Source organism: Ranitomeya imitator, chromosome 1 (assembly GCF_032444005.1).
Source record: "Ranitomeya imitator isolate aRanImi1 chromosome 1, aRanImi1.pri, whole genome shotgun sequence".
NCBI lineage: Eukaryota > Metazoa > Chordata > Amphibia > Anura > Dendrobatidae > Ranitomeya > Ranitomeya imitator.
In genome coordinates this window covers 323,321,865-323,349,849 of record NC_091282.1, presented here as the reverse complement: position 1 = coordinate 323,349,849, position 27,985 = coordinate 323,321,865, and the positions used below count along the sequence as shown (strand labels likewise).

The following is a 27,985-nucleotide window of genomic DNA, read 5'->3' as shown; positions in this document are numbered from 1 at the left end:
CAGTGGGATTGGGGTGAAGGAGCAGTTATCTGACAGGAGAAAACCAACTCCTCCGCCATGTTTGCTGCTGGGGCGGGGTGTGTGAGAAAGGTGGAAGCCACCATAAGAGAGTGCAGCAGGGGAGGCTGTGTCAGAAGGGGTGAGCCAGATTTCAGTGATGGCGAAGAAGGAAAGTTTGGTAGTAACAAAAAGATCATGAATATAGGAAAGCTTGTTGCAGACAGAACGAGCGTTCCACAGAGCTCCTATTAGTGGGACTGGAGAAGCGGGGGCTGGGGGAATGGGTATAAGTTTAGAGAGGTTACGGAAGTTTGTGATAGAGCGTGGATGGGAGGTAGAAATGACTGTGGGAATGTGGTGGAGAGGACCAGGATTTGGAGAGATATCACCAGCAGTGAGAAGGAGCAGAGATAGTGTTAGCAGGTGGGAGCAGGAGAGGGCATGAGGGGGCTTTCTGTGTTTGGAGGCAGCGGATTGTAGGTTAAGGAACACTTCTGAGGAGGTGAGATGGATGGGGAGGATTGAAGCAGAGTTAAACAGTTCCTTACTTGGTGTGGGGATTAGGGGAGGTAGCATAAAGTGAAGAATTATAGGGGTGAGAGTGAAAATAAACAGAAACATTGTTTACAGTGACTGGCCAGTTACCTTCAGTTCCCTTCAGGTTCAATTCAGGTTTTAACTCTACTGTAATCTTCACACTTCTAGGACACACTTATAGGACTTATAGGACTATGCAGACTTGAGCTAAGCAATATAAGTACAACTAAGTGCATTCAGGTGTGAAGCAGAGAGGAGTGGTCTCTGCTCATCATGGTCAGAGAATTAAGAGTAGACCAGATGCATACAATCAAGCCAGAGTAAACAACATCATAAATAAAACGGGTGGGGTAAAGCTGGGGTTAGCTGAAAGGCTTACCATGTGAATGCTAGGTGCAGAGGCAAGTCGATGTGCAAAGCCGGGTTATGTACTAATTATAATTATTAATTTTGTAATAATTAATTTAAAAAAAGGCAAGGGGTTCCCCCCATTTTCGACAACCAGCCTTGCTAAAGCAGACAGCTAGGGGTTGCTATTCTCAGGCTGGTAAGGGGCCATGGATATTAGCCCCCCCAGCCAAAAATAGCAGCCCACAGCCACCCAAAAAAGTCACATCTATTTGATGCACCAATTCTGGCTTTTTGCCCGGCTTTTCCTACTTTCCCTCCATGAGGTCACCTCTGCTCACTGATGCTGCTCTCGCAGCAGCTCATTCATCAGTGGTTTTCAGTCTGGACTGTCACATCATGGCACCGTTGTGGTTGAAAACTTGTATTCCAACAGACGTTGATTACGGCGTGGGACAGAACATCAGACAATTGAGGGATATTGTTGTTTTTTATTTTTTATTTTATCACTGGAGAAGAGGGATTCAATGAAATGTGCTTTAGATGAGTATAACTGTATTTGTTATTTTTAAATAAAAAAGGAAAAGTGTGTTTTGTTTTTATATAAAAAAATATTTTTTTCTTGCTGTGTTTTTATTTACAATACAACTAGAGGATTAGTAATGGAGAGGTGTCTTATAGATACCTCTCCATTACTAATCCGTGGGTTTAATGTCACCAGACAATGCGAAGGTGACATCAACCCCACAAATATAAACCCCAATAGCCACAGCTGCAGGGCAAGAGGGGAGAGATGAGCAAAGCACCAGAATTGGTGCATCTCATTGATATACCTTTTCTAGGTGGCTGTGGACTGCTATTTTTAGGCTGAGGGCCAATGTCCATGGCCTCAAACCAGCCGGAGAATACCAGCCCCCAGCTATCTGCTTTAGCCAGGCTGGTTGTCAAAAATCCCCCATTGATAATTTAAAAAAACAGCATGGGGACCCCTTTACCCTTGAATAACTAGCCTTGCTAATGCTGACATATGAGGATTGCAGACCCCATCTGTCAGTTTAGTCAGGCTGGTTATCAAAATACAGAGGAACATAAGTCATTTTAAATTATTTATTTAGAGCGGAAGCAGTGGCTGATGAATACTCCCATCAACTGTCCCCTGCTCTCACTGTTATTAACGGCAGCAGGCACGTGGCTGATGGAACAGTAGTCCCATCAGCTCACACCAGTAATTGGAGGTAAACTTTTTACCTTCAATCACAGGTGCAGGCTCACGCTGTCATTTCACAGAGTGGGAGCTGCAGCTGTCTGACCAGCGGTAATGATTTAACCACCGATCAGAAGCAGTGTTTTCCGCACTGTCATTCACATGACAGTATGGCAAACACATGATATTTGGGCCCCCCATTCAAGTGAATAAGGTCCGGGTCCGGGTCTTTGTACTGTTTAAGTGAATAAGGTCTGTGTCCGGGTCTTTGTATTGTTCTGTTACCCGAACCCAAACTTTTTAACTGTTTGGCTGAACCTGCCAGACTCAAACATCCAAGGGTCCGCCCATTTCTACCAATGAGTCATCAACATATTAGCAAATTTTATTCAGTTATCCTTTGCTTTCGTTTTCCAAGTAGGTCAATACTAGGACTACAGTACTAAGACAGATAAAATAGCTAATCAGCAACCATTCAACAAATGGCAACCATTGAACATTAAAGGGACTCTGTCACCCCCTCCAGCTGTTATAAACTAAAAGAGCCACCTTGTGCAGCAGTAATGCTGCATTCTAACAAGGTGGCTCTTTTAGTTTTTGGTGCAGTTATTGCCAAAATAAAGCGTTTTATAATTTCGCCAAAATACCTTTCTTTAGACAGAGAGGCAGGTCTTATCCCCCCTGCTGGAAGGAAACGCCTCACTGCCGTCACTCAAATCTTCTGGGGCGCCGGGGGCCGCCCCCTCCACACTGTTTTCCCATGAAATCTGGCGCCTGCGCTGTTTAGTACTGGCTGGTGAAGGCGCAGTGAGCTCTGGCCATCTGACCTCACATGCAGTCTTGTAGACTGCGCCTGTGCGGCCAGTACTAATCAGCGCAGGTGCTGGATTTCATGGGAAAACATCGCGGAGGGGGCGGCGCCCCAGAAGATTTGAGTGACGGCAGTGTGGCGTTTCCAGCAGGGGGGTTAATACCTGCCTCCCTGTCTAAAGACAGGTATTTTGGCAAAATTATAAAACACTTTATTTTGGCAATAACTGCACCAAAAACTAAAAGAGCCACCTTGTTAGAATGCAGCATTACTGCTGCACAAGGTGGCTCTTTTAGTTTATAACGGCTGGAGGGGTTGACAGTGGCCCTTTAATTCAATTGGCAATAACAGTCAACATTCATTCTCGCATGAACAATAGCCTATGTTCCTGTTCCTACTGAAATAATATGTGTCAATAATACAGAATAAATGGTGTGTCATCACACAGCTGCTACAGTGAAACTGCGAATGGACTTATTAGATCAGTTAATTTTGCCAGCTTTGATGAATTTCTGAGTACAGATCACCGAAAAAAACACACATTTGTCAATGAGTGAATGGAAAAAAGCAATCAAGTTATGGATTGTGGAAGAAATGTGTATGACCAAAATGAACACTGATTTCCAGCAGATGATACCTAGCACCTATCCTTACACTAGAAGCAGCTAATAGTAGTATTAATTAGGATTAGAATTGATGTTACCTTGATATTCTTTTTTAGGTTGCAGCAGCAAGGATTGAAATTTATAAGGCAATATTCCCTGACTAGATTCCTGTAATACGCTATCCCTACTGCAACAGCTCACCATAGACAAACTGCAGATAGGAGCAGTATTATCGCAGAATATATAAGGGATTTAAACTGGTCCTGAAAAGATTTTTTTCTTGTATATGGCAGCAATAAAATCTGAAGGACTGCTTTGATGAAGGACCAGCTTTGATGAATTTCTAAGTACAGATCACCGTAAAAAGCACACATTTGTCAATGCATGTATGGAAAAAAAGCAGCAGCAAGGATTATAATTTATAAGGCAATAATCCTCAACTAGATGCTTGTAATATGCTGTCCCTAATGTGACAGCTCACCGTAGACGAATTGCAGATAAAAGCGGTATTATAGCAGACTATAGAAGGGATTTAAACCGACCCTGAAAAGATTTAATCCTGTACGTGGCAGCAACAAACTGCAAGCTTTGATGAATTTCTGGGTACAGATCACCGTAAAAAATACATGAATCTGTCAATCAGTGTATGGAAAAGAGCAGCAACAAGGATTATAATTTATACAAAACAGTTTTTGCTCCTAAAGTCATGATCAGGAACAAAAAAATGTAAGTGACCAAAAAGATATTTTAGTTATAAAACATAATATTTATTAAATAATAAAATAAAAACAATTAAACTTTAAGGAATAGATGCTGGGAAAATGGAGGTTAAGATGGTATAGAAAAATTCATAAACAGCAGCAAGGTATATACAGTAAAGTTTACTCTGTTGCAAACCATGTATCACAATTCATAAAGTAAATAGTTAATTCATCCAATAATCTCAAAATCACAAAAAGAGTATACACACAAAAAAAGTTTCTAAAGGTGCTAGTGCCTGTACAAAAAGGTACAATGAAACAGAAATTTTTAATCTGCTAATACGGGTCAAGCACTAATGAATTCATGAATATCATGATTAAAATAAATCAACAGATGTCAAAAGGAAGACACAAAGTGTAATTTTAGTGTTTGACCACTAGATGGAAGAATCATATAGCAAAATGAATAGCAAAAATTATCTTCTTTAAAAGCGATCAAAAATTGTGATGAAAATATAAAATCTCGTCACTATAAGCAATACTCAATACGACCTTATGGCTGCAATATATGCATACATCGACAGTGAGTATGGAAAGTATTCAGACCTCTTTAAATTTTTCACTCTTTGTTTCATTGCAGCCATTTGGTAAATTCAAAAAAGTTTATTTTTTTTCTCATTAATGTACACTAAGCACCCCATCTTGACTGAAAATTCAGAAATGTAGTCATTTTTGCAAATTTATTAAAAAAGGAAATTGAAATATTACATGGTCATAAGTAGTGATGAATGATGAGCGAACGTGCTCGCCACTACTCGTTCCTTGCCTGAGTATCACTGTATTCGGTGTACTCGGCGAGCACCGAGCATTTCCAGGATTACTCGGCAGGAACTTGGGTCTCCACCCTGCATTTATGGTGGTCTTTAGAGACCCAATCAACATGCAGGGATTGTCTGCCATGCATTGTATCACCGCAGTCATCTTTGATGTGGTCGTGCAGTGATTGGCCGGCCACACAGCATCATCAGGTCTATAAGAGACCTGGCGTGGCCCTGCTCGCCGCATTCTGCTCCAGACGTAGGTAGAGTAGGGAGAGCTGCTGCTGAGATAGGGTCAGAATCGTGCTTTTAATAGTTAGTTGGGTCTACTAGTGTTCAATCCACAAATCCTGATAAGCCAACGGTCCTTTTTAGGGCTATTTCAGGGGTATATAGATTGCAGTGCTAGGTATGCAGGGGAGTCTATGTGCCCATATCCACATCAATGCAAGGCCTGCAGGCACTGTATGTGAGTACATAGATCTCAATGCATACGTCAAAAAGCTCCATTGCTGACTGCTGCTGCTTATTTAATATATACCTAGCTGCAGTTATCCGTGGCAATTTTTTTTTTTCAGCTTATACCTGCTCATTTTATTATACAGCAATCCATAGCCCCCTTTTTTCTACCTTTATTTGCTTGGTCCCGCTGCAGACTACAGCCAGGTCCATGCAAGAGCATGAAAATCTAAGAATAAAAAACTTTTTTTTGGTCCCAGGCATCAGATGTGAGGGCACCCAAAAATCTGTCCTTTTTTTTGGTACTATCTAATATTTTAGAAAAGAGGAGGGGGGGAGAGGAAAAGTTAGGAGCTTGACACGCCGAGATATGCATCTGTAAGCCGTTGCAAATGAATGTAACTGGTGGGTGCAGTACCTGCTGAAGTAGAAGAAAGGAAAAGGGAATATCCAGCACGTCCATCCAGTGTAAGTAAAATATCCAAAATTTATTGAAGCATTTTAAAAAACAATATTAAAAAAGAGAGAGGGAAACTCTCTCTGCCTGACGCGTTTCTGGCGCACCACGGCGCCCTTAGTCATAGGAACTAATACCATATAGATGAACGGGTTTATATATAGCAAGGAACCAATCACAGACATAGCAATCAATTGCATTGAAAAAAGCTGCAGCTAAACACACATAAGAAGACTTTTTTCTCCTATATCAAATACATTGAAATTGCATAAATATATACTTTAAATTGCCGCAAGATCTATCTGTTAGTTCAATATATGTAAAAAAGGTCATTCCTGTAATTCATACCGTGTGGATGTTTAGTGTCTAAAGTCAGAATCCAAAAGGCTTCCCGCAGTGCTAATTGTTTCTTCCAATCTCCACCTCTAGGTGACTGACTAACCCTTTCTATGCCAAAAAATGAAAAATCTGATAGGTCTCCTTTATGTACAGAAATAAAATGTTTTGTAGCCCCAGAATAGCCTGAATTATTGTTTTTTATATTTGCTATGTGTTCTGAATTTTTTTTTTTTATTTTCCTTGTGGTGTAACCTATATAGCAAATGTTGCAAGCCTTACATTTTATGCAGTATATGACGTGGTCAGAATCACAATTAATAAATGATTTTATATTATAAGTAACATTGTGATTCGAGGAAAAAGTAGTTCTTTTGTTGTCTGCAAATTGGCAGACATTACATCTGTTGCCAGAACATTTAAAAAAACCTTTTATTGATAGCCATGATGTGGGAGTTTTTTTCTGGCGCACCATACTGGGAGACAAAATATTCCCCAGTGTGCAACCTCTCCTGGCCACTACTCTGCATTCATTCTGAAGAATTGTGCATAAAGATTTATCCTGATTGACTACAGGGAGATATTTAAGAATGATCTGTTTAATTTTATTGTACTGACTGCTATAAGCGGTAGAAAAAGTAATCTGCGTTTCAGGAGCGGCACTTGCATTTTCACTGTCAGAATACAATAAATCAGCACGTGGAATTTTGGAAACATGTCTGAATGCATGTCTTATGTTAGATTGTTTATATCCCCTATCAAATAATCTATCAGAAATAAGATGACTTTCCTTGTGGAAACTTTCCTCACTAGAGCAAATTCTTCTCGCTCTCGTGAGCTCACCCCTAGGAATGGCATGAATGGTGTGTCGAGGGTGTGCGCTTGAAGACTTCAGGATTGTGTTTCCAGAATTGTCTTTTCTATAAAGAGAAGTATTAACCCTATGTGTTGTATTGCTGCCTGTAAGAAGCACATCCAAAAATGAAACCTCGTCCGATGGAATGCCACTGGTGAAACGCAGGTTACACTTGTTATTATTCAAATAGAGCATGAAATCAGAAAACTTAGTCACACCCCCTTGCCAAATTAGCAGAATATCATCCACAAATCTCCCATACCAATTAAGGTATGGGAGAAATGGATTATCGTCTGTGAATATGTAGGTTTCTTCCCACCATGCCATAAATAAAACGGCTAAAGATGGGGAGAATTTAGACCCCATAGGAGCACCCATGGTCTGGATGAAGTACTCATTTTGAAACATAAAAAAATTATGCTTAAGTAAATAATGTAGAGACGCAAGAATGAACCATTTCAATGAATCTGAATAGCTACTATACTTACTTAGATGATGTTCAATTGCTGTCATGGCCAAAGAATGGGGAATGCATGAATATAAATTTGTGACATCGCAAGTTACAAAAGAATACTTATGACACCATTGAAAAGTATCAAAAACCTTTAAAACTGTTGAGGTGTCTTTAAGGTACCCTGGAATTCTTGGGATCAAAGGTTGGAGATACTCGTCAATCAGATGACTGAGGTTTTCATTAAGGGAACCCATCCCAGAAATTATAGGTCGTAACGGTGGGGGGAAAACGTTTTTATGCGTTTTTGGGAGCCCATGGAAAATGGGAGTAATTGAATGTTCAGGCAATAGCCATTTGTAAATCTTATTGCTGATAACCCCCAATCTCTGTGCTTTATTGAGTATTTCAGTCATGTCATATTTAAAGGATAAAGTGGGGTCAGATCTTAAAGAAGTATATGTGCTAGTATCCTGTATAATAGACATTATCAACTTACAATACAAAGCAGTGTCTATGACTACTATACAGCCCCCTTTGTCTGACTGGCGGACTGTCAAGTTATAATTACGTTGTAAATCTCTAACAGCCTGAGATTGGTCTCTACTCAGGTTACTTCGATGGTTTGTACTCCGGGTTTCAGCATGTAATTTTTTCAAATCTTGTTCGACCAGAGTCTGAAAAAGGTCTAAGGCAGGAACCCTTGATTGGAGGGGATAATATGCCGGATTAGATGAAAGCACCTGCATATCCTCGTCCTTTATTTTATTCTCGGCAAAATTTTCTTCCTGAAGAGAAGTTAAAGTGAGTAAAGTACATTGTTCCATAAAGGAAAGAGACGCATTATTTTCCCTGGTACAATATGATTTTTTTCTGCCAGAATTGAGGTCATTTTGATTGTCTGAAAAAAAATGTCTTTTAACAGTAAGAAGACGAGTAAATTTATTGACATCTTTGATAGTCTCGAATAGATTGAAATTGCCAGTGGGAACAAAGTTTAAACCTTTAGCCAATGTTTCAATCTGTGTAGAGGATAGAATGGTGGGAGTCAGAATTATAACACTGTCCAGATGCTGAGTCAATACTGATGTCTGTGTTTCCTTTCCCTCCTGGGATATCTTCTCCATTCCTCTCTTGCGGGCTCTCCTGCCCCCCCTCCTCCTCCTGCGTTTTTTGACATAGCAGTGCTGTGAACGTGTCTGGCATCTGCACTGGAGAAAGACGCATCTGTTTCACAATCTGATGGATTATACTCCGATGAAGAAAAAGACACAGATTTTCTATGTGCATATTCACATTGACGCCAATGAGGTTGGTTTCTGAGTATAGGCTTGGGTGTATTATCAATCCGTTTCCTCCATGAATACACTTTGTCATTTTTATAATCAAAAGAGTCTCTATTGAACTTAGATTTTTTCATTTTTATGATGGAATCCTCCATAGTTTTTAAATGATCAGTCATTTTTTTGGAGAGCATATCAAAATCAGGCTGGTCAGTATATTTAGAAAGTTCATTATTGGTATTATCAATGTCCACCTTAAGTTGGTGAAGTTTGATTTCTTCATATGATATGATCAAACTCATAAGTTTTAGTGAGCATTGTGAAAGAATCATATTCCATTCAGAGAGAAATTTATCTGAAAAAATATAAGTAGGAGATTTTTTCATACGCAAACCCCTGGGAATCATTTCTTTTTCAACATATTTCTTTAAAGTATTATGGTCCCACCAGGTGCGTATTTCTTGCTGAGAAAATTTCTCTAATTTTGAAAGGAGATCTTTCAACTAGGTGGTGCAGAGATACCATCTGTGTTGTCAAACACTGAGGCTAATTTAGCCATGCGGGAAACCATGATTGAGTTAAAAAAAAAAAAAAAAAATGCACAATATATATGAGTAAACCACACTTGTGTGCTAGCTGCTGCGTTTCCCAGACATAAAAGTTTTGCAACGGAATGAATGATAGTCTATACTGTGGCACCATCCATATGATAAAGCAAATATATAAACAAATATGAACATTAAACAAAAGACTTCAGCGGAGCTCCAAATCACTGCATAAACATTCAAGAAAAGAGGAGAGGGGGAGAGGAAAAGTTAGGAGCTTGACACACCGAGATATGCATCTGTAAGCCGTTGCAAATGAATGTAACTGGTGGGTGCAGTACCTGCTGGTGATTTCAGCTGAAGTAGAAGAAAGGAAAAGGGAATATCCAGCACGTCCATCCAGTGTAAGTAAAATATCCAAAATTTATTGAAGCATTTTAAAAACAATATTAAAAAAGAGAGAGGGAGACTCTCTCTGCCTGACGCGTTTCTGGCGCACCACGATTAGCAATTAGCACTGCGGGAAGCCTTTTGGATTCTGACTTTAGACACTAAACATCCACACGGTATGAATTACAGGAATGACCTTTTTTACATATATTGAACTAACAGATAGATCTTGCGGCAATTTAAAGTATATATTTATGCAATTTCAGTGTATTTGAAATAGCAGAAAAAAGTCTTGTTATGTGTGTTTAGCTGCAGCTTTTTTCAATGCAATTGATTGCTATGTCTGTGATTGGTTCCTTGCTATATATAAACCTGTTCATCTATATGGTATTAGTTCCTATGATTAAGGGCCCCGTGGTGCGCCAGAAACGCGTCAGGCAGAGAGAGTCTCCCTCTCTCTTTTTTAATATTGTTTTTTAAAATGCTTCAATAAATTTTGGATATTTTACTTACACTGGATGGACGTGCTGGATATTCCCTTTTCCTTTCTTCTATCTAATATTTTGTAGTGTCTTACAACATTTTTGGACACCATTTTTCTGCCCCTAAAATCTGTAGCTGGCCCAAAAATATTTAGCTACAGTTCTTATATTTATCACTGTGAGTTGTATGCCACACGCATTGCATATCATTATGATAAATATCTTAAAATTTTAGTACTCCAATTTTTTCTTTTAGTGTGATAGTCAACTTATTGACACAATTTTGGTGTGCCCAAAAAAATAAAGGCCACATTTTGATCAGTCTGTTATCTCTGGCTGATGCCTGCTGTATCTGTGGTGTCCAAATCCTTGCTTTGCAGGCATACATTGCATTGTTCTGTCTGCTAGCCTTGGTCTACTCAGTATTTAGTGTTTTCAAAAATGTAAATAACTTCCGAGGTCACAGGGGTCGCAGCTGCGAAGGGGCCTGGAGTGCTTACGGACCCTCCCAGTCCAGCAAAGAAGCAGCTGACTCCTGTCTGTGAAAGTTAGACAAGAGGGAGCTGCTTTCAGTTTCTCTACAAGCAACAATGTTTCTGGACTCCGCCTCCTCCTACCAGTGTGTGTTATGAATCTGCACTGACTGATCCTGCGATCCCAGGCCTTGCAAGTGAGGAGAGAGAAGTGAAGTCTTCTACAGATATTTTTGACCATCAGTAGCCAGCAGGCAGGGGTGGATTAAGGGTAGCCAGGGCCCCGGGCTGTTCAGACACTGTGGGCCCCCCCCGGTCATGTGACGGGGGTCATGTGACGGGGGTTATGTGACAGGGGTCATGTGACGGGGGTCATGTGACGGGGGTCATGATATACCCGAACCAGATTATTCCAGAAAAATGGCCGGGCCCTACTCTACTGTAACCTATTAAATATTTGTTAAAATCAGCAATACAATTTAGGTATATTTTGACCAATAATATCACATACAAGGAACAAATACCACCGCACCATGTCAAGACCACATATTACCACCACTTGGTGACCAAATAGCACATACAAGGGACAAATACCACAACACCATTTCCAGACCACATATTACCACCACATAGTGACTGAATACTACAATACCGATCAGTAATAAAAAAAAAACAAAAACAAAATACTATCACCATAAGTGCCAGTATTCACAGGAAATCTGTACTTAGTATGCAGTGTCTGTGTAGAGGTAATACAGAGATCACTGGTGGTATTATACACAGGAGCTCTGTATATAATGTATAGGTAATACAGTGATCACTGGTGACATTGTACACAGGACCTCTGTATATAGTTTACAGTGTATAGTGTCAGTGTATAGGTAACACTGACTCACCAGTGATGTCTCTAGGTGAAGTCCTTCATCTTTCATCCAGCACAGACCGCCATCATTTATTCTAGCCAGGAGTCGTTTCTGCAGGAAATAACACAGTTATCTCAAGCTCCGCTTACAGAACACATTACTTAATTTTTCACAACTTCTACATTACACCACATGAAGAAAAAAAGGCGATATAGTGTCACTCTGCACAGTAACAGGACCGCCCCCCATTTAAAACAGTATATTACAAAAAATAAAATAAATACATCACTGCAGTAATAATATCCCTTAATTAGCCCCTATGGTAATACTATTCCCCATCCTGGCCCCGTGTGTCTCATTCCTGGCTCCTACAATATGATCTTGCATCCTGCCCTCAGTCATGAGTATCCATTCTTTCTACCTCATATGATTTCCCCATCCTGCCCCATGATCCAATCCTGCCCCATGTCTTTCATTCTGCCCCGTGTCTCCAATCGTGCCCCGTATCTACATTCTGCCCATGCCTCCAGTCCCGCCCCCAGTGTGTCCAGCATATTGCCCCAGTGTGTCCAGCATTGCCCCCAGACATTGTGTCCAGCAATCTGCCCCAGTGTGTCAAGCATATTACCCCCAGACCCCAGTGTGTCCAGCATGTTACCACCAGTGTGTTCATCAATCTGCCCCAGTGTCTCCAGCATTTCCCCAGTGTCTCCAGCATTGCCCCAGTGTCTCCAGCATCGCCCCCAGTAGCTCCAGCATTGCCCCAGCCCCAGTAGCTCCAGCATTGCCCCCCCAGTGTGTCCAGCATTGCCCCCCCAGTGTCTCCAGCATTGCCCCCAGTGTGTCCAGCATTGCCCCAGCCCCAGTGGCTCCAGCATTTGCCCCCAGTGTGTCCAGCATTGCCCCCAGTGTGTCCAGCATTGCCCCAGCCCCAGTTGCTCCAGAATTTTCCCCCAGCGTATCCAGCATTGCCCCCAGTGTGTCCAGCATTGCCCCCAGTGTGTCCCGCATTGCCCCAGCCCCAGTAGCTCCAGCATTTGCCCCCAGTGTGTCCAGCATTTGCCCCCAGTGTCTCAAGCATTGCCCCCAGTGTGTCCAGCCTTTGCCCCCAGTGTGTCCAGCATTGCCCCCAGTGTCTCACTCTCCAGTCTCCCAGCAAATAGCAATCATCTGCCGACTGCCCTAGAGTCCCAGACCCAGTGTGTCACTGACTGACTGTCCAGCTCCAGCAGTATTGCCGGCCCGTAATGCCGTTACTTAGGTTAGCAAAACAAAAACCAAAAAAGAAAAAAAAAAAACGAGTTCTCCTCACCTGACCAGGCGCTCCAGCAGCGCCGGCGAGCTCCCTTCAGCAGCGTACACTCGCCGGTGTCTGACAGACGCTGGCGACGTGTGCACTGCGCCTGCGGCCGACTTCAGCTGCCAGCCTCCAATTGGCTGGCGGCTGTTGTTGTTGTTAACTATTGACAATAGGAAACCGCCGCAGCGCCGGCCGGTAGGGGCCCGGTGAGCAGATGAGACGGGGCCCGGTGCGGGCCCCCTCTCTCTGCCCACCGGCCGGGTCTGGGGACTGGGGCCTGGGCAGTGGGGCACAAAATGATATCACATACGCGGCCAGTACACAGTCAGTCAGGGGGCATGGCCGCATGAATGATTCTGAATGATGGCGGTGGCCGGTGGGCAATCTGTGCGGTAGTCGCCCAGGGCCCCCCCACACCACTGGGCCCTGGGCTACCGCCCAGATTGACCCTCTGATAATCCACCCCTGCCAGCAGGTGAGGGGGAAGCCTGGAGCAGCATGGTGGCAGGCAGGGGCGCTGTTTGTGACCAGCAGTAGCATGGTGGCAGGCAGTGCCAGGGTGTGTGACCAGCAGTAGCCAGCAGGTGAGGGGGGGCGTGGACCAGCATGGTGGCAGGCAGTGCCAGGGTGTGTGACCAGCAGTAGCCAGCAGGTGAGGGGGGCCTGGAACAGCATGGTGGCAGGCAGTGCCAGGGTGTGTGACCAGCAGTAGCCAGCAGGTGAGGGGGGCCTGTAGCAGCATTGTGGCAGGCAGTGCCATGGTGTGTGACCAGCAGTAGCCAGCAGGTGAGGGGGGGCGTGGACCAGCATGGTGGCAGGCAGTGCCAGGGTTTGTGACCAGCAGTAGCCAGCAGGTGAGGGGGGCCTGTAGCAGCATGGTAGCAGGCAGTGCCATGGTGTGTGACCAGCAGTAGCCAGCAGGTGAGGGGGGGCCTGGAGCAGCATGGTGGCAGGCAGTGCCAGGGTGCGTGACCAGCAGTAGCCGGAGGTGAGGGGGGGCTGGAGCAGCATAGCGGCAGGCAGTGCCAGGGTGTGTGACCAGCAGTACCCAGCAGGAAAGGGGGGACAGGAGCAGCATGGGGGCAGGCAGTGCCAGGGTGTGTGACCAGCAGTAGCCAGAGGTGAGGGGGGGCCTGGAGCAGCATGGTGGCAGGCAGTGCCAGGGTGTGTGACCAGCAGTAGCCAGCAAGTGAAGGGGGGACAGGAGCAGCATGGTGGCAGGCAGTGTCAGGGTATGTGACCAGCAGTAGCCGGAGGTGAGGGGGGGGCCTGGAGCAGCATGGTGGCAGGCAGTGCCAGGGTGTGTGAACAGCAGTAGCCGGAGGTGAGGGGGGTCCTGGAGCAGCATGGTGGCAGGCAGTGCCAGGGTGTGTGACCAGCAGTAGCCAGCAGGTGAGGGGGGCCAGGAGCAGCATGGTGGCAGGCAGTGTCAGGGTATGTGACCAGCAGCAGCCAGCAGGTGAGGGGGGCCCCATTTGAAAGTTTGCATCGGGGCCCATAACTTTGTAGTTACGCAACTGGTTGTAGGTGTGTGTTCTTTACATATTTTTAGCATTTTTCCACCCCATTGCAAACCCAAATGGTCATGAAAGACCTTTGCTGAACATTTCAGCATTACATTTTTTTTTTTGTTCATTTTCCTGGTAGCTGAGCCTGACATATTAGCCTGGTACTAGGGTAATACAGTGTCTTGCCTACACTGTATAACTGAAAATGGCTGGAAGGAAAAAAGAAGAAAACAGGGAGCCTCTTTCCTATAGCAAGTGATCTAATGTCTTCAGATTTTCAGAGGTCCACCACTTTTGTTTTTCAAAATGTAATTTTTTCATATTACTAGTATGTTTATTTATTTTCTGTTTTTTTTCTCCTTAGGTGTTTCATATAAATGTAATATCGACATTCTTTATGATCAAACTTGTAGCTCCTCACATAGAAAAACAAGGGTAAGAAAATAATTATACAATAATGAAACTGCTATAGCTTTGTTCACAATAGCATCCTAATGAACCTCACTCATAGGTTTGCGGTTTTCATCAGTTTAATATCTGCAGATTGTACTATACTTGCTCCCAAAAAGTTCTGCTGAGTAGGACCCAGTCATGATGTGGCCAGGACCCAGTCCAGTGGCCAGGTTGTTAATCTCTGGGTGATGGACACAAGCACTGAGTACCGCCTTTTACCTAACTGCCTCCACAGCTCATTTATTTAGACAGTGTTGTGTAATTGTTGGCATGTGACGGCGTGTGATGTCAGGCCAGTCTGGCTAATCGAAAGAGCTGCAAATACCGTCAGGTAGAAAGTGCTTCACAAATCTACTCTGCATACTGAGATTACTGACTGGGTCCTGTGAATCAATTTGCACCAGCTCTACTTCTAAGCCTAAACAGTCCATGACAGATATGTTCAATGGATATAAATAAGACACACATGCCTGTTGAAATACCAGATTATTGTCATGTAAAAAAAATTAATACCAAGAAGAATCTTGTCAGGACTTTTTCCACATTATATGTTACCAAAAGTCTGTACAAATCCATTGAGAAACCAACTGAAATCATCTTGTGATGGAAAATAAAAAAGAAGCTATTTTCCATTTTTGGGTTTATGATTTTTCCTCTCCTTCTTCCCTGAATCATAACTCTTTATTTTTTTTGTTGAAATAGCCATATGAGTACTTAGTTCTTCTGCAGGATGAGATTTATTTTTGGATGAAACCATTCATTTTATTATAAGGTGTAAAGGAAAGCTGGAAAAAAAATTCAAACTGTGGCAAAATTGCAAAAAAAATGTGCAATTTTGCAATTGTTTTTAAAGTTTTTATTTACCACTAGATGGCAGCCCGATTCTAAAGAATCGGGAGTCTAGAATCCATATATACTTTATTTATTCAAATGTAAGAATAATACAATTAATAAATAATAGTAAGAAAGAACAAAAAATGGCTGCACTCACCAGCTCTTGACAATTCTTGTTATTTAAGGTACAGTTACACAGGATCCATGAACATGCTTATGAGGGGAGGGATGAAAGACATCAGACGACAACTTTGCGTGTTGAACCACTTCACAACTAAATATATATAGTTTTGGTAAATGGTATTATCATTTTTTTGACGAAATTCGGCAGGAGCTTGAAGAGCAACGTCACTGGGCCCGCCTCCACGCAGTAGAAACTTGCTGTGAGGTAAAAATTCAAAAATCACACCAAAATGGCGGGCGGAGTGTGTCACAGTACGGCACGTTTCTGATTGGTCGCTCGCAGCAGGCAGCAACCAATCAGACACTGGACACTGTTGACGTCACTTATCTCCGGACATTAGCTCCGGACATTAGCTCCGGACATTAGCTCCGGACATTAGCTCCGGACATTATCTCCGCACATTATCTCCGGACATTAGCTCCGGACATTAGCTCCGGACAAAGCCACGGAAGTTGGCACAAATTGCAGGAAGTAGTATTCTAGGCAATTAATCTCCGGACATTAGCTCCGGACATTAGGTCCGGACATTAGCTCCGGACATTAGCTCCGGACAAAGCCACGGAAGTTGGCACAAATTGCAGGAAGTAGTATTCTAGGCAATTATATATTAGATGTCCACTGTATGGTAAAATTGAACTGGCAAGATAATTCTCCAGGTCAGTAGAACTTTGTAAATACCAAACATGTATTGTTTTTAAGACATTATTAAAACATTTTGTTTCACTTTTCACTGGACTTGTTAGTCCCCTTAGAGAATTTGAACCTTTGATATTCCAATTACTTATGTTATATACAGCAATATCATGGAACTGTTGTATATAGCAAAAATCACATCTCTTATGAATACCAGTTAGAAGCTGGAGTTCAAAGGAGTACCGTCATTAAAAGCGCAATGGTCTTGGGCTGTCTAAGCAATTCATTGGCGCTCTGGATTAGTCACAGAAGCACCAAAAGGGTCATGGATAACAGGCAAGTAGAGAAGGAGATCTTGTGAGGACTAGAGGTTGTGTGCAGGTAGGTACTGGGAGATTAGGTCATAGATGTATGGAGGAGACAGGTTGTGGATGGCTTTGTATGCCAGTTTGGGATTTGAACATGAGTCTCTGGGTAATGGGGAGCCAGTTAAGAGATTGACAGAGGAGAGGCCAGGGAATAGTGGGGGATGGGTGGATTAGTCAGGCCACAGAGTTTAGGATAGATTGAAGGGCTGTGAGACTGTTGGAAGGGAGGGCAAAACAATGCAGGAGCTTGCATTAGTTGATGCAAGAGATGATGAGTACATGGACTAGGGGTTTTACAGATTCCTGATTAAGGAATGTAAGGATCCAGGAAATATTTTTGATTTGTATTCAGCAGGATGTGGCAATAGCATGGATATGTGTTATGATAGAGAGATGAAAGTCTAGGGTTCAGGGACACCCTCATCATCAGGGCCAGAAAGCATTTGCTCCAGTGAATGTCAAGCACGGCGTTAAGTGACATCTCCTCCTCTTTCTCCACCTTAACATCGCACACAGTACAGTACTCAGAGGTGGCTCCCCCAATTACCCTTGTTTGCCACCATTTCAAAACTCTTCAACCGCCCAACTGAGTGTGGAGAACCATAGATGTATGACTCTGCAGAGCTGTTCACACATTCTATTCCATGGGCTTCAGAGGTCTGCTCCAAAGATGCACAGACTCAAAAGGAGGAAAGCATCTGCACCAATGCCCCAAATTTTTTTAGTTGGATCCTGGGCCAGACAAAGTAGGGTCCTAGCAGTATCCAGACTGCCATCCCGGGGTGGAGGTGATACAGATGAGAATTAGATACCTGAGCTGCATGCGAACTGGATTGTGCTGTCAGGGCAAGAGGATGAGGAGGGTGACTGTCAGGTCTAAGAGTGTGAGAACATAGAGGATGAAGATTAAATTGTGGATCCCACTTGTTGTGAACTCAGAGGTACGCAGCTGAGTTGCTTAGCTTTTACGCTATGCCTTGCCACACACACTACAAGGAACTCTGTATTGCAACCACAACAAGCAACTCTGAATGTGGCCAGCTGCGGTCGCGGGTGAGCAGTTTGCATGGGCAGCAAGGGTTGCCTAGCCTGGGCCTTTTTTGAGACAGAAAAGGATGACCTAACTCACATTATCTGCCAACTTTTTAAAATAAAGAAGAGGCAAAAATTCCAATGAATTAACTACTACATGCATGAACCATCAACATGCGTTAGTCTACGAATCTCACTCAGCTAAAATGCAGCCTTGCAGACATCGACAACCACTGGCACCCCCATAAACTGCATCTGCTAATTCTTCCTCCTCCATCACAGTTGCAAGTGTTCTCACACAGGTTTCCAGCCACAGAATGTCCACTTGTTTCCCCACTACAGTCAGGATGAGTGACAGCCTGCTGTTTTGACAGATCTCAGGCACCAACCACATCACATCTTTCTCAATACACAATAAGATCTACACCTGCACCTCATTCACAGTCCAGCAGTTTGTCATGGCCACCCATGTCCCCCTCTCTCAACAAAGCAACCAGCCCTAGGTCCCGCAGTAGTCGTCACATAAAAGATCATTTCCTCCTATAGATGGCAAAGTGAAGAGATTGAACTTCACCATCTACAATCTGTTGGCCACAGAAATGCTGGATTTCCGCCTGGTGTATACAGACGCTTTCTGAAAGCTGATGCCCATTTCATTTCAGTCCCCCAGTACCAGCTTCCCAGTCGCCATTACTTGTCTAAGAAAGCTGTGAAAGCTCTAGAAAAGCATGTCACGGACATCACCCATTCCTTGAAAAAATCTATGTCTGTCAGGATGCATTCCACCACTGACACCTGGATGAGCAAGCATGTCCAGGGGTGTTACATCTCAATGACTGAGCACTGGGTGACTATTAATTGTGGAGGCATGTGGGGAAGGTGATGCTCCACAAGTCTTCTAATCCCAAGGCTTGCAAGGTGCAGGGGGATGAAGAACTAAAGCATTACACACCAAGGGATGATGAAATAAACCAATCAAAGCGTGAATACACACTAAGTTTTGGAATCCCCAAGGCTTGTGGTACAAACCTTTGTATCTAACACTTCCTCCACTGCTTCTCCCTAATCTGCCTGACTCTCGTCGCACAAGCGGCTGCCATGGGATGTTGGATTACAGCGATCGAGGGGGGATCATTTGAACAGACAGATAGTGATGGTGCAGGAGCCAAGCAACAAATGGAGGAGGATGAGGAGAAGAGGTTATGTGCACTCAACAGTAATGAGATGAAGAGGATAATTATCCCCTCTCTGTTGTCTGGGGTTGGCGGGTGGGTATAAAGCAAGCAAGCTTTAGTGTTACCCTTCCACCAGCACACCATGGACTTGTACCTCATGGAAGAACCCAACACATGAGCACCTTCTTGCTCCACTTTCTGCAACGAGATGCCCGTACTGTTAGGATTAGAAATAGTGCTGACTACTGGGTTGCCACTCTGTTAGATTCATGGTACAAGAGTAAATTTTGCATCCCTCCTGAAAAGGGCCGCAGGTATGCTTGAGTACCGTAACATGCTTGTAGACAATCTTCAGTGTTGTTTTCCACAAGACAGCAGTGAGGCTCATAACCCCGGGAATGTTGATTTATCAACATCAAACCATATGCCACAGCAGGAAAATTGGTATAAGCAATTTTCTCTGAGTCATTAAACACATTTTATAGACCAGCCTGTGCACAAACAGTACAGAGTACAAGTCTAACACATTGTAAATAACTGGAGTGGATGGAGCAGGAGTATCTGGATCTTATCAGTGAAATGAGGAGACTCCAAGTTGCGTCTCCATTTGGTTTTCTGCCTGTAGTGGAAGGGGTCTGAGAGGCCCATTATACAATTTATACACTGGAAAAATTGATGCCACTTTACTGGTGTGTGCCAATAATTTTTTGAAATGTGGAGACTCCAAGTTGGGTCTCTTTTATGTGTGTTACCTGGACCAGTAATGCTCCCAGACTGCCAGGCCTGCACTTACTGTCAGTCAACTACCTGCTTTACTAACCTTAAATGTTTTTAACAATATTAGTCTATGAAGCTGACATTTGAGGCGCCTGAGTGTGGCTGAGCAGAAAAGCAGTTTGAGTTGTTGCAAGAGGTATCAGGGTTACCAACACAGCAGGCTTAGGGTATGTTCACACGTTCAGGATTTCCATCCTTTTTTTTTCAGGACAGTTTTTTTAAAAAACTGCAGCTCTTGGCAGAAAACGCAGGTCCTTTTTTTGTCCTTTTTTGATGCGTTTTTGATGCGTTTTTTGATGCGTTTTTTGATGCGTTTTTTTATCCTTTTTTTACTGTGTGTTTCCTAGGAAGCTTTTTAGGGCTAAAATGGCTGAAAATACCCTAACCCTACCCCTAAACCTAACCCTACCCCTACCCCTACCCCTAACCCTAACCCTAACCCTAACCCTACCCCTAACCCTACCCCTACCCCTAACCCTACCCCTAACCCTACCCCTAACCCTACCCCTAACCCTAACCCTACCCCTACCCCTAACCCTACCCCTAACCCTACCCCTAACCCTAACCCTACCCCTAACCCTACCCCTAACCCTACCCCTAACCCTACCCCTAACCCTAACCCTATTCTAACCTTAGTGAAAAAAAAAAAAAAAATTCTTAATTTTTTTATTGTCCCTACCAATGGGGGTGACAAAGTGGGGGGGGTGTCATTTACTATTTTTTTATTTTGATCACTGAGATAGGTTATATCTCAGTGATCAAAATGCACTTTGGAGCGAATCTGCCGGCCGGCAGATTCGGCGGGCGCACTGCGCATGCGCCCGCCATTTTGCAAGATGGCGGCGCCCAGGGAGAAGACGGCCGGACGGACACCGGGACGCCGGGTAAGTATAAGGGGGGGAGATTAGGGCACGGGGGGGGCATCGGAGCACTGGGGGGGGGGGCATCGGAGCACGGGGGGGGCATCGGAGCACGGGGGGGCGGGATCGGAGCACGGGGGGGCAGCCACACTCCGCCCACGCACTTCCGCCCGCTCCCCCGCACTTCCTGCTGCAGCGGTTCTGCACATCAAATCGCAGTAAAACCCGCAGATATATTTTTGATCTGCGGGTTTTACTGCGATTTTGACCTCACAATGGAGGTCTATGGGTGCAGAACCGCTGCGGTTCAGGAAGAAGAATTGACATGCTCCTTCTTTTTTCCGGGAGCTATTCAGCGCGGCTTTTTTTTTACAATTTCCGGACCATGTGCACAGTGTGTCCTGTTTTCCATAGGGTACAGTGTACTGTACCCTGCATGGAAAACAGCTGCGGAACCGCAGCGGCAAAACCGCCGCGGTTCCGCGGTAAAAAACGCACTGTGTGAACATGGCCTTAAACTGGTCCCTCACCCTCCTCATATTCATTTAATCTTAAATTCAAAGCTGTAAATGCTGGCCCAGACCCTGATCCCTCATTCATGGCCTATGGCTGATTGCTGCTGTGCCATTGTTAAACTTGTATTGTGGGTGTATTGATCATCTGTCAACTACCTTTGTTACTATTTATGTCACCTGAGTGTGGCTGAACAAAAAAGCAGTTTGAGCTGTTACATGAGGTATCAGAGCTTCCAGTAAATCAGGTTTTCACTGGTCTATCACTCCCCTCATCTTAATTGAAACTTAAATTCAAATCTGTAAATGCTGGCCCAGACCCTGATGCCTCATGCACGGCCCATGATTGACTGTGACATTTTAAAATTTCTACAGGGGGTCAATTTGTTGCCAGTGTTACTGTTATCTGCTCCTAATTTTGGGAAATGTTTGGATTTCAAGGTGGATATCCTTCATGTATGTTGCCTGAATTTGGCAGGCCTTTCAGAGCACCAGATCTACACCTCACTCATCCACCTGTTACTGATCAATGTTTAAGCTAGAAATGCTGGTCCAAGCCCTGTCCCATGCATCCATGCTGCGCAATTATACCTCATGCATGGCCCATGGCTGACTGCAGATGTGCCATTATCAAATTTCTACTGCGGGTCAATTGATACCACTTTTCCTTGGGTTTGCCCCTAATTTTTGGAAATGTTTGGACTACAAAATGGGTCTCCTTCATGTGTGCTGCCTGAAATTGGCAGACCATTAACCCTTTACCGCCATTGGAGAAATATTACGTCCGATGGCAGTACCCCCACTTTGATGTGGGCTCCGGCGGTGAGCCCGCATCAAAACTGGGACATGTCAGCTGTTTTTAACAGCTGACATGTGCCCGCAATAGGTGCAGGTGGAATCGTGATCCAACCATGCCTATTAACTAGTTAAATGCGGCTGTAAAACTCTGACAGCGGCATTTAACGCGAGCTTCCAGCTGCGTGATCGGGGTTCATCGGTGTGACGACATGACAACCAGAGGTCTTCTTGAGACCTCTATGGTACTTGATGCAGGATTGCTATGAGTGCCACCCTGTGGTCGACGCTCATAGCACTGCGTTAATTCTGCTATATAAAGGCTACCTGAGCATCGCCTCTATGTAGCAGAGCCAATCAAGTTGTAGCAGCTTCTAGCTTCTATTGAAGCATGCCAAAAGTAAAAAAAAAAGTTTTCAAAAATATTTTAAAAAGTTCAAATCACCCCCCCTTTCGCCTCATTAAAAAAAAAGCAAAAAAAAAACTTACACATATTTGGTATCACCACAATTACTTTTTTTGGTCGCCGCGACATTGCATTAAAATGTAATATCGGGTGATCAAAAGAACGTATGTGCACCAAAATGGTACCATTAAAAAGGTCAGAATGGCACGCTAAAAATAAGCCCTGAACCAACCCCAGATCACGAAAAATGGAGACACTGCTGTAGATATCGGAAAACTGCCCAATTTTTTTTTTCTTTACTAAAGCTTGGAATTTTTTTTTCACCACTTACATAAAATAGAACCTAGACATGTTTGGTGTTTATGAACTCATAATGACCTGTAGAATCATAACGGCAGGTCAGTTTTAGCATTTAGTGAACCTAGCAAAAAAGCCAAACAAAAAATTAGGCTGGGATTGCACTTTTTTTTGCAATTTCACCGCACTTGGAATTTTTTTCCTGTTTTCTAGTACACGCCATGGTAAAACCAATGGTGTTGTTCAGAAGTTCAACTCGTCCTGCACAAAACAAGCCCTCACATGGCCATATTGACAGAAAAATAAAAAGCTATGGCTTTGGGAAGGAGGGGAGCGAAAAACAAAATCGCAAAACCGTAAAAATCTCCGGGAGTTAAGGGGTTAAGATGTCATCCAAGTGCAGTTCAATGTTTTCCATTCATACATAGACTTGAATCTGTGAGCATTCTCCGATTTGTGCAGAAACTGAGATTTTCTGAATTGGCATGAGAAAAAAAAAACACGGATAAGCTCTGCCCCATAGTTTAACATTGGTGCAAGTGCTATCCAATAAAACAACAGATATCACTCATCTGATGTATATGCTCATGTGATATTTTTACCTATTTTTGTATAGCATGAGGTTTATCAATTAAAATATTATGTTCAAATGTGTCCCTATTTCTATTATTCTGTTACCTTTTTATTAAGAAATGCATTAACATACATTTTTTTTTGCTAGTTTTTAACCTATGTTTTATCTAACTTTTTGTATATTAGTGGAGGATCAATCATTTTATGTTCATCCTTTATTGGATACATACCTCACCCGGTAAGTTATTCCTAAAATTCACTTTAACTTGAAAAGAACATGTTTTTCTTTCATTTGTTCTTTGCAAAATTGATTGGGCTATGACTAGTGTTGAGCGATACCGTCCGATACTTGAAAGTATCGGTATCGGATAGTATCGGCCGATACCCGAAAAATATCGGATATCGCCGATACCGATATCCGATACCAATACAAGTCAATGGGACACCAAGTATCGGAAGGTATTCTGATGGTTCCCAGGGTCTGAAGGAGAGGAAACTCTCCTTCAGGCCCTGGGATCCATATTAAGGTGTAAAATAAAGAATTAAAATAAAAAATATTGATATATTCACCTCTCCGGCGGCCCCTGGACTTCACGCTGGTAACCGGCAGGCTTCTTTGTTTAAAATGAGCGCCTTTAGGACCTGCGAATGACGTCGCGGGTTCTGATTGGTCGCGTGCCGCCCATGTGACCGCCATGCGACCAATCAGAAGCCGCGACGTCATTCGCAGGTCCTTAATTCCTAGAATTAGGAGTTTAGTGAATGAGAATGACGTCGCGGCTTCTGATTGGTCGCGTGGCGGTCACATGAGCGGCACGCGACCAATCAGAACCCGCGACGTCATTCGCAGGTCCTAAAGGCGCTCATTTTAAACAAAGAAGCCGGCCGGTTACCAGCGTGATGTCCAGGGGCCGCCAGAGAGGTGAGCATATCAATATTTTTTATTTTAATTCTTTATTTTACACATCCCTATGGATCCGATACCGATACCCGATACCACAAAAGTATCGGATCTCGGTATCGGAATTCCGATACCGCAAGTATCGGCCGATACCCGATACTTGCGGTATCGGAATGCTCAACACTAGCTATGACATTTGCAGCAGTAAATGTATTTCAAAAGTTTAACTGTAGGTTACAAAAGACTTGTTGTGCTTATATTCCATCCTTTGAGATGTGTTAAACACTGGTGTTTTCCTAAATTGTATTTTGCATTTAAAATTTGTCATGTTCACCAGGATACAAAATGCATCATGTGCACATGCATTAATACTCAATTGTACTTGCCTCAGCTCATACTTCTCATGCCACGTCCAGTTCTCTGATTAGCTTTTTTCTCTTGTATTTGCTAACTTCTCTTTTTGGACCTCTTTCATTGCCATCTTTTTGACCAGGACACATAAGGTAATATGGGGTCAAACACACTGTTAAAGTGAAGAAAGAAGAGAGGGGCCAATAAAAGGCAAATTTACAGGTCAAAGGTCAAATAAATTATAATCCAAATCCCTATCTATTTAATGCCATAATCTAAACTCATTTTCAATATGCTTACATTAAAAAGCCCCTACTGTTCCCTAACTAGACTATGAAAAAGTGTGGAAAAAGGTTCACTCTAGCTGCTAAAGATTTGAAAAGAATCAAACAGGAAGGGAGCAGGAACCCATTATCCTCCAAGTTGATTGTCATAATCCAGAACTGCAACCTCTCTAGAGTGTACAGTACTCAGAGACATGAACAAGACACCTGAAATGAAACCTCAAGACTATGCCCATAAAAATCTGAAAACATATTTTTCAAAGATTTTATGGATTGATGAGATGTGGGTGATTCTTGAGTGACCAGATGGATAGGCCTGTTGCTGGATCAGTAACAGGCACCGACCTTCACTTTGACTCAGACATGAGCTTATGAAGGTGGGGTACTGCTATGAGCTGGCATTCTAAGAGATGAGTTAGTAGGACCTTTTTGGGTTGAACATGGACTCAAAATCAACTCCCAAACCTACTGTCAGGTTAGCCAGAGAGCAGGGCCTGCCCACTCTCTGGCTAACCTGCAATCCCTGTCCTCATAAAATAAAAAAGGCTCATGGAACTACAGGTCCCAGAGAAACATTCCAGGCTTACAGCGCAGAGGACCTCCGCCTCTGCAACACATAGCGGCCATTCACAATAACGACGGTCACTGTCTCACACCTTCCATTGTACAATTGTGCTCAAAAGTTTACATACTCCGGCAGAATTTTTACTTTCTTGGTCTTTTTTCAGAGATTATGAATGATAACACCAACACTTTTTTTCCACTCATGGTTAATGGTTGGGTGAGGCCATTTAATGTCAAACTACTGTGTTTTCTCTTTTTAAATCATGACAACCCAAAACATAAAATGAAAAGTTTACCTACCCCATTTCTCAATACCATGAATTGTCCCCTCTAACATCAATGACAGCTTGAAGTCTTTTGTGGTAGTTGTGGATGAGGTTCTTTATTTTCTCAGATGGTACAGCTGTCTACTCTTCTTGGCAAAAGCCTCCAGTTCATGCAAATTCATGGTCTGTCTAGCATGAACTGCGTGCTTGAGATCTCAGAGTGGCTCAATGATATTGAGGTCAGGAGACTGAAATGACCACTCCAGAACCTTCAGTTTCTTCTGCTGTAGCCAATGACAGGTCGACTTGGTCTTTTGTTTTGGATCGTTGTCATGTTGGAATGTCCAAGTATGTCCCATGTGCAGCTTCCGGGCTGATGAGTGCAAATTTGCCTCTAGCATTTGCTATTGCATAACTAGCTAACTAATTGCAGATGTTGTCACAATTTTTTTTTGGGGGGGCCTTGTACGACATGTCCAAATGTTTCAAGAAGAATGCTAAGTCTAACCAACTACAGTCGGGCTCAAAAGCTTTGCCTCCAGTGAAACTAATTTTCCAAGGTTTTGAATATAGTTCTTATGTTCCACAGTTGGTAGGCCATGGCTGCAGTTTACTAGAAAATGTGGCATCTGTAAAAATAATCAAAAGCGTGGCAAGGAAAAAATAGACAAAGAAATCAAATTGGGTAGAATATCTGGTCCTTTCAGATCCCAATGTTTGTACATTTAAAGCCTTTAGGTGTCATTTAGGCTTATGCACCTTCTTTCTTACCCCAAATATGCCTCCTTCAATCAATTGGTGGACCTGTTAAAATTTTATTGAAAGAATACACTTTTATCTAAAACAAAAAATCTGCCTTCAGCCATCTTCTAGTTAATTAAAGGGTTCAATTCGCTAGGATTCAGTTTGAGATGACTTATTATTTTGACCAAAGCCTACACATGGGATTTTCTGCATCTTGCTTTTATGCGCTTTCTCATCACTCCTACAATAGATTTTACAGCTTGAGTTTAGAAACGGAGGGGTACTCCACTATCTGGATGATTTCCTGTTCTTATGTAGAGGTAGTGCTGATTCAGATTTGTGTAAGTTGGCTGCATAGTTTGATGTTCCGTTAGCAGATGAAAAAACTGTGCAATCATGCTGTTGTCTCGATTTCTTAGGTATTACTATAGATTCTGTTAGGATGGAATGTAGACTTCCTGTAGCAAAATTGAACCAATTTTATTGGCGCCTAATATTCATGTTAGCAAAAGAAAAGACTACTCTGCAGGAACTTCAAACTTTTCTGTGGGTTTTGAATTTTGTGCTTCACAGAACCCCAATGGGATGCAACAAGGGACTTTTTTATGGTGAACGGAGGTGAACTTTCTGAGCTCAGTGCTGCATCGTGAGACTTTTTCTCACGGTGCTAATGGTGATCTCATTGAGGTCACCACTGTTCAGCTGGAAACACATCCTCCGTGACCTGCTGTAACCTTGTTGACGTCACCTCTAATCACAGAGGCTGTGCTCACATCCGATGGTGGTTTTCAACCTTGACGGTCACATCATGGCACTGTCCAGATTGTAAACTATTTATTGCAGACATGAATTACAGTGTGGGACAGAACGTCGAACATGTGAGGGATATTTTTTTTTTTTTTTTTTACAGAAGACAATAATTTCCATTGAATAGGCATTATAATTGTATTTATTATTTTTAAATAAAAAATTAAAAGTGTGTTTTTTATTTCAGATAAAGGACTTTATTCTGGCTCTGTGTTTATTTACAATATAACAATAGGATTACTAATTCGTAGGCATCTAATAGACACCACTCCATTACTAATTCGTGGGCATGATGTCACCGGGCAATGCAAAGGTGACATCAACACACAATTATGAAACCCACTTACCACCGCAACATGACATGTGGGAAGAGCCGGGCAAAGCACCAGAATTGATACATCTGATAGATGCGCCTTTTCTGTGGCCGCTGCAAGCTGCTATTTTTATTTAGGCTGGGGGTCAATATACCAGCCTGGGAATACCAACCCCAGCTGGCTGCTTTAGCTTGGTTGGTTTCCAGTAAATGGAGGGACCCCCACACCATTTTTAAAAATTATTTATTTAAATAATTTAAAAAATGGGATAGAGACCCCTTTATTCTTGATAACCAGCCTTGCTTATGCTGAGTGTTGCAGTCCGCAACTGTCAGTATTGCCTGGCTGGTTATCTAAAGTGCAGGGGAATCCATGCAATCTTTTTATTATTTATATGTAGCGCACTCGCCGGCTGATGAATATTCCTA

General features: G+C 43.0%; 1 protein-coding gene across 3 annotated transcripts in view; it reads left to right on the top strand.

The window, feature by feature from the left end:
* The window catches only part of LOC138670937 (dehydrogenase/reductase SDR family member 4-like), a 70,044-nt gene that overhangs the window by 21,447 nt on the left and 20,612 nt on the right, over positions 1-27,985 (top strand). For 2 of the 3 annotated variants that reach the window (XM_069758748.1, XM_069758739.1), the window contains 2 exons: positions 14,792-14,862; positions 23,513-23,564. In XM_069758748.1, coding sequence (XP_069614849.1) covers positions 14,792-14,862; positions 23,513-23,564 — 123 coding nt within the window. Of the gene's footprint in view, positions 1-8,765; positions 8,895-14,791; positions 14,863-23,512; positions 23,565-27,985 lie in introns of all 3 variants that reach the window. The other variant, XM_069758732.1, reaches the window with a different exon arrangement.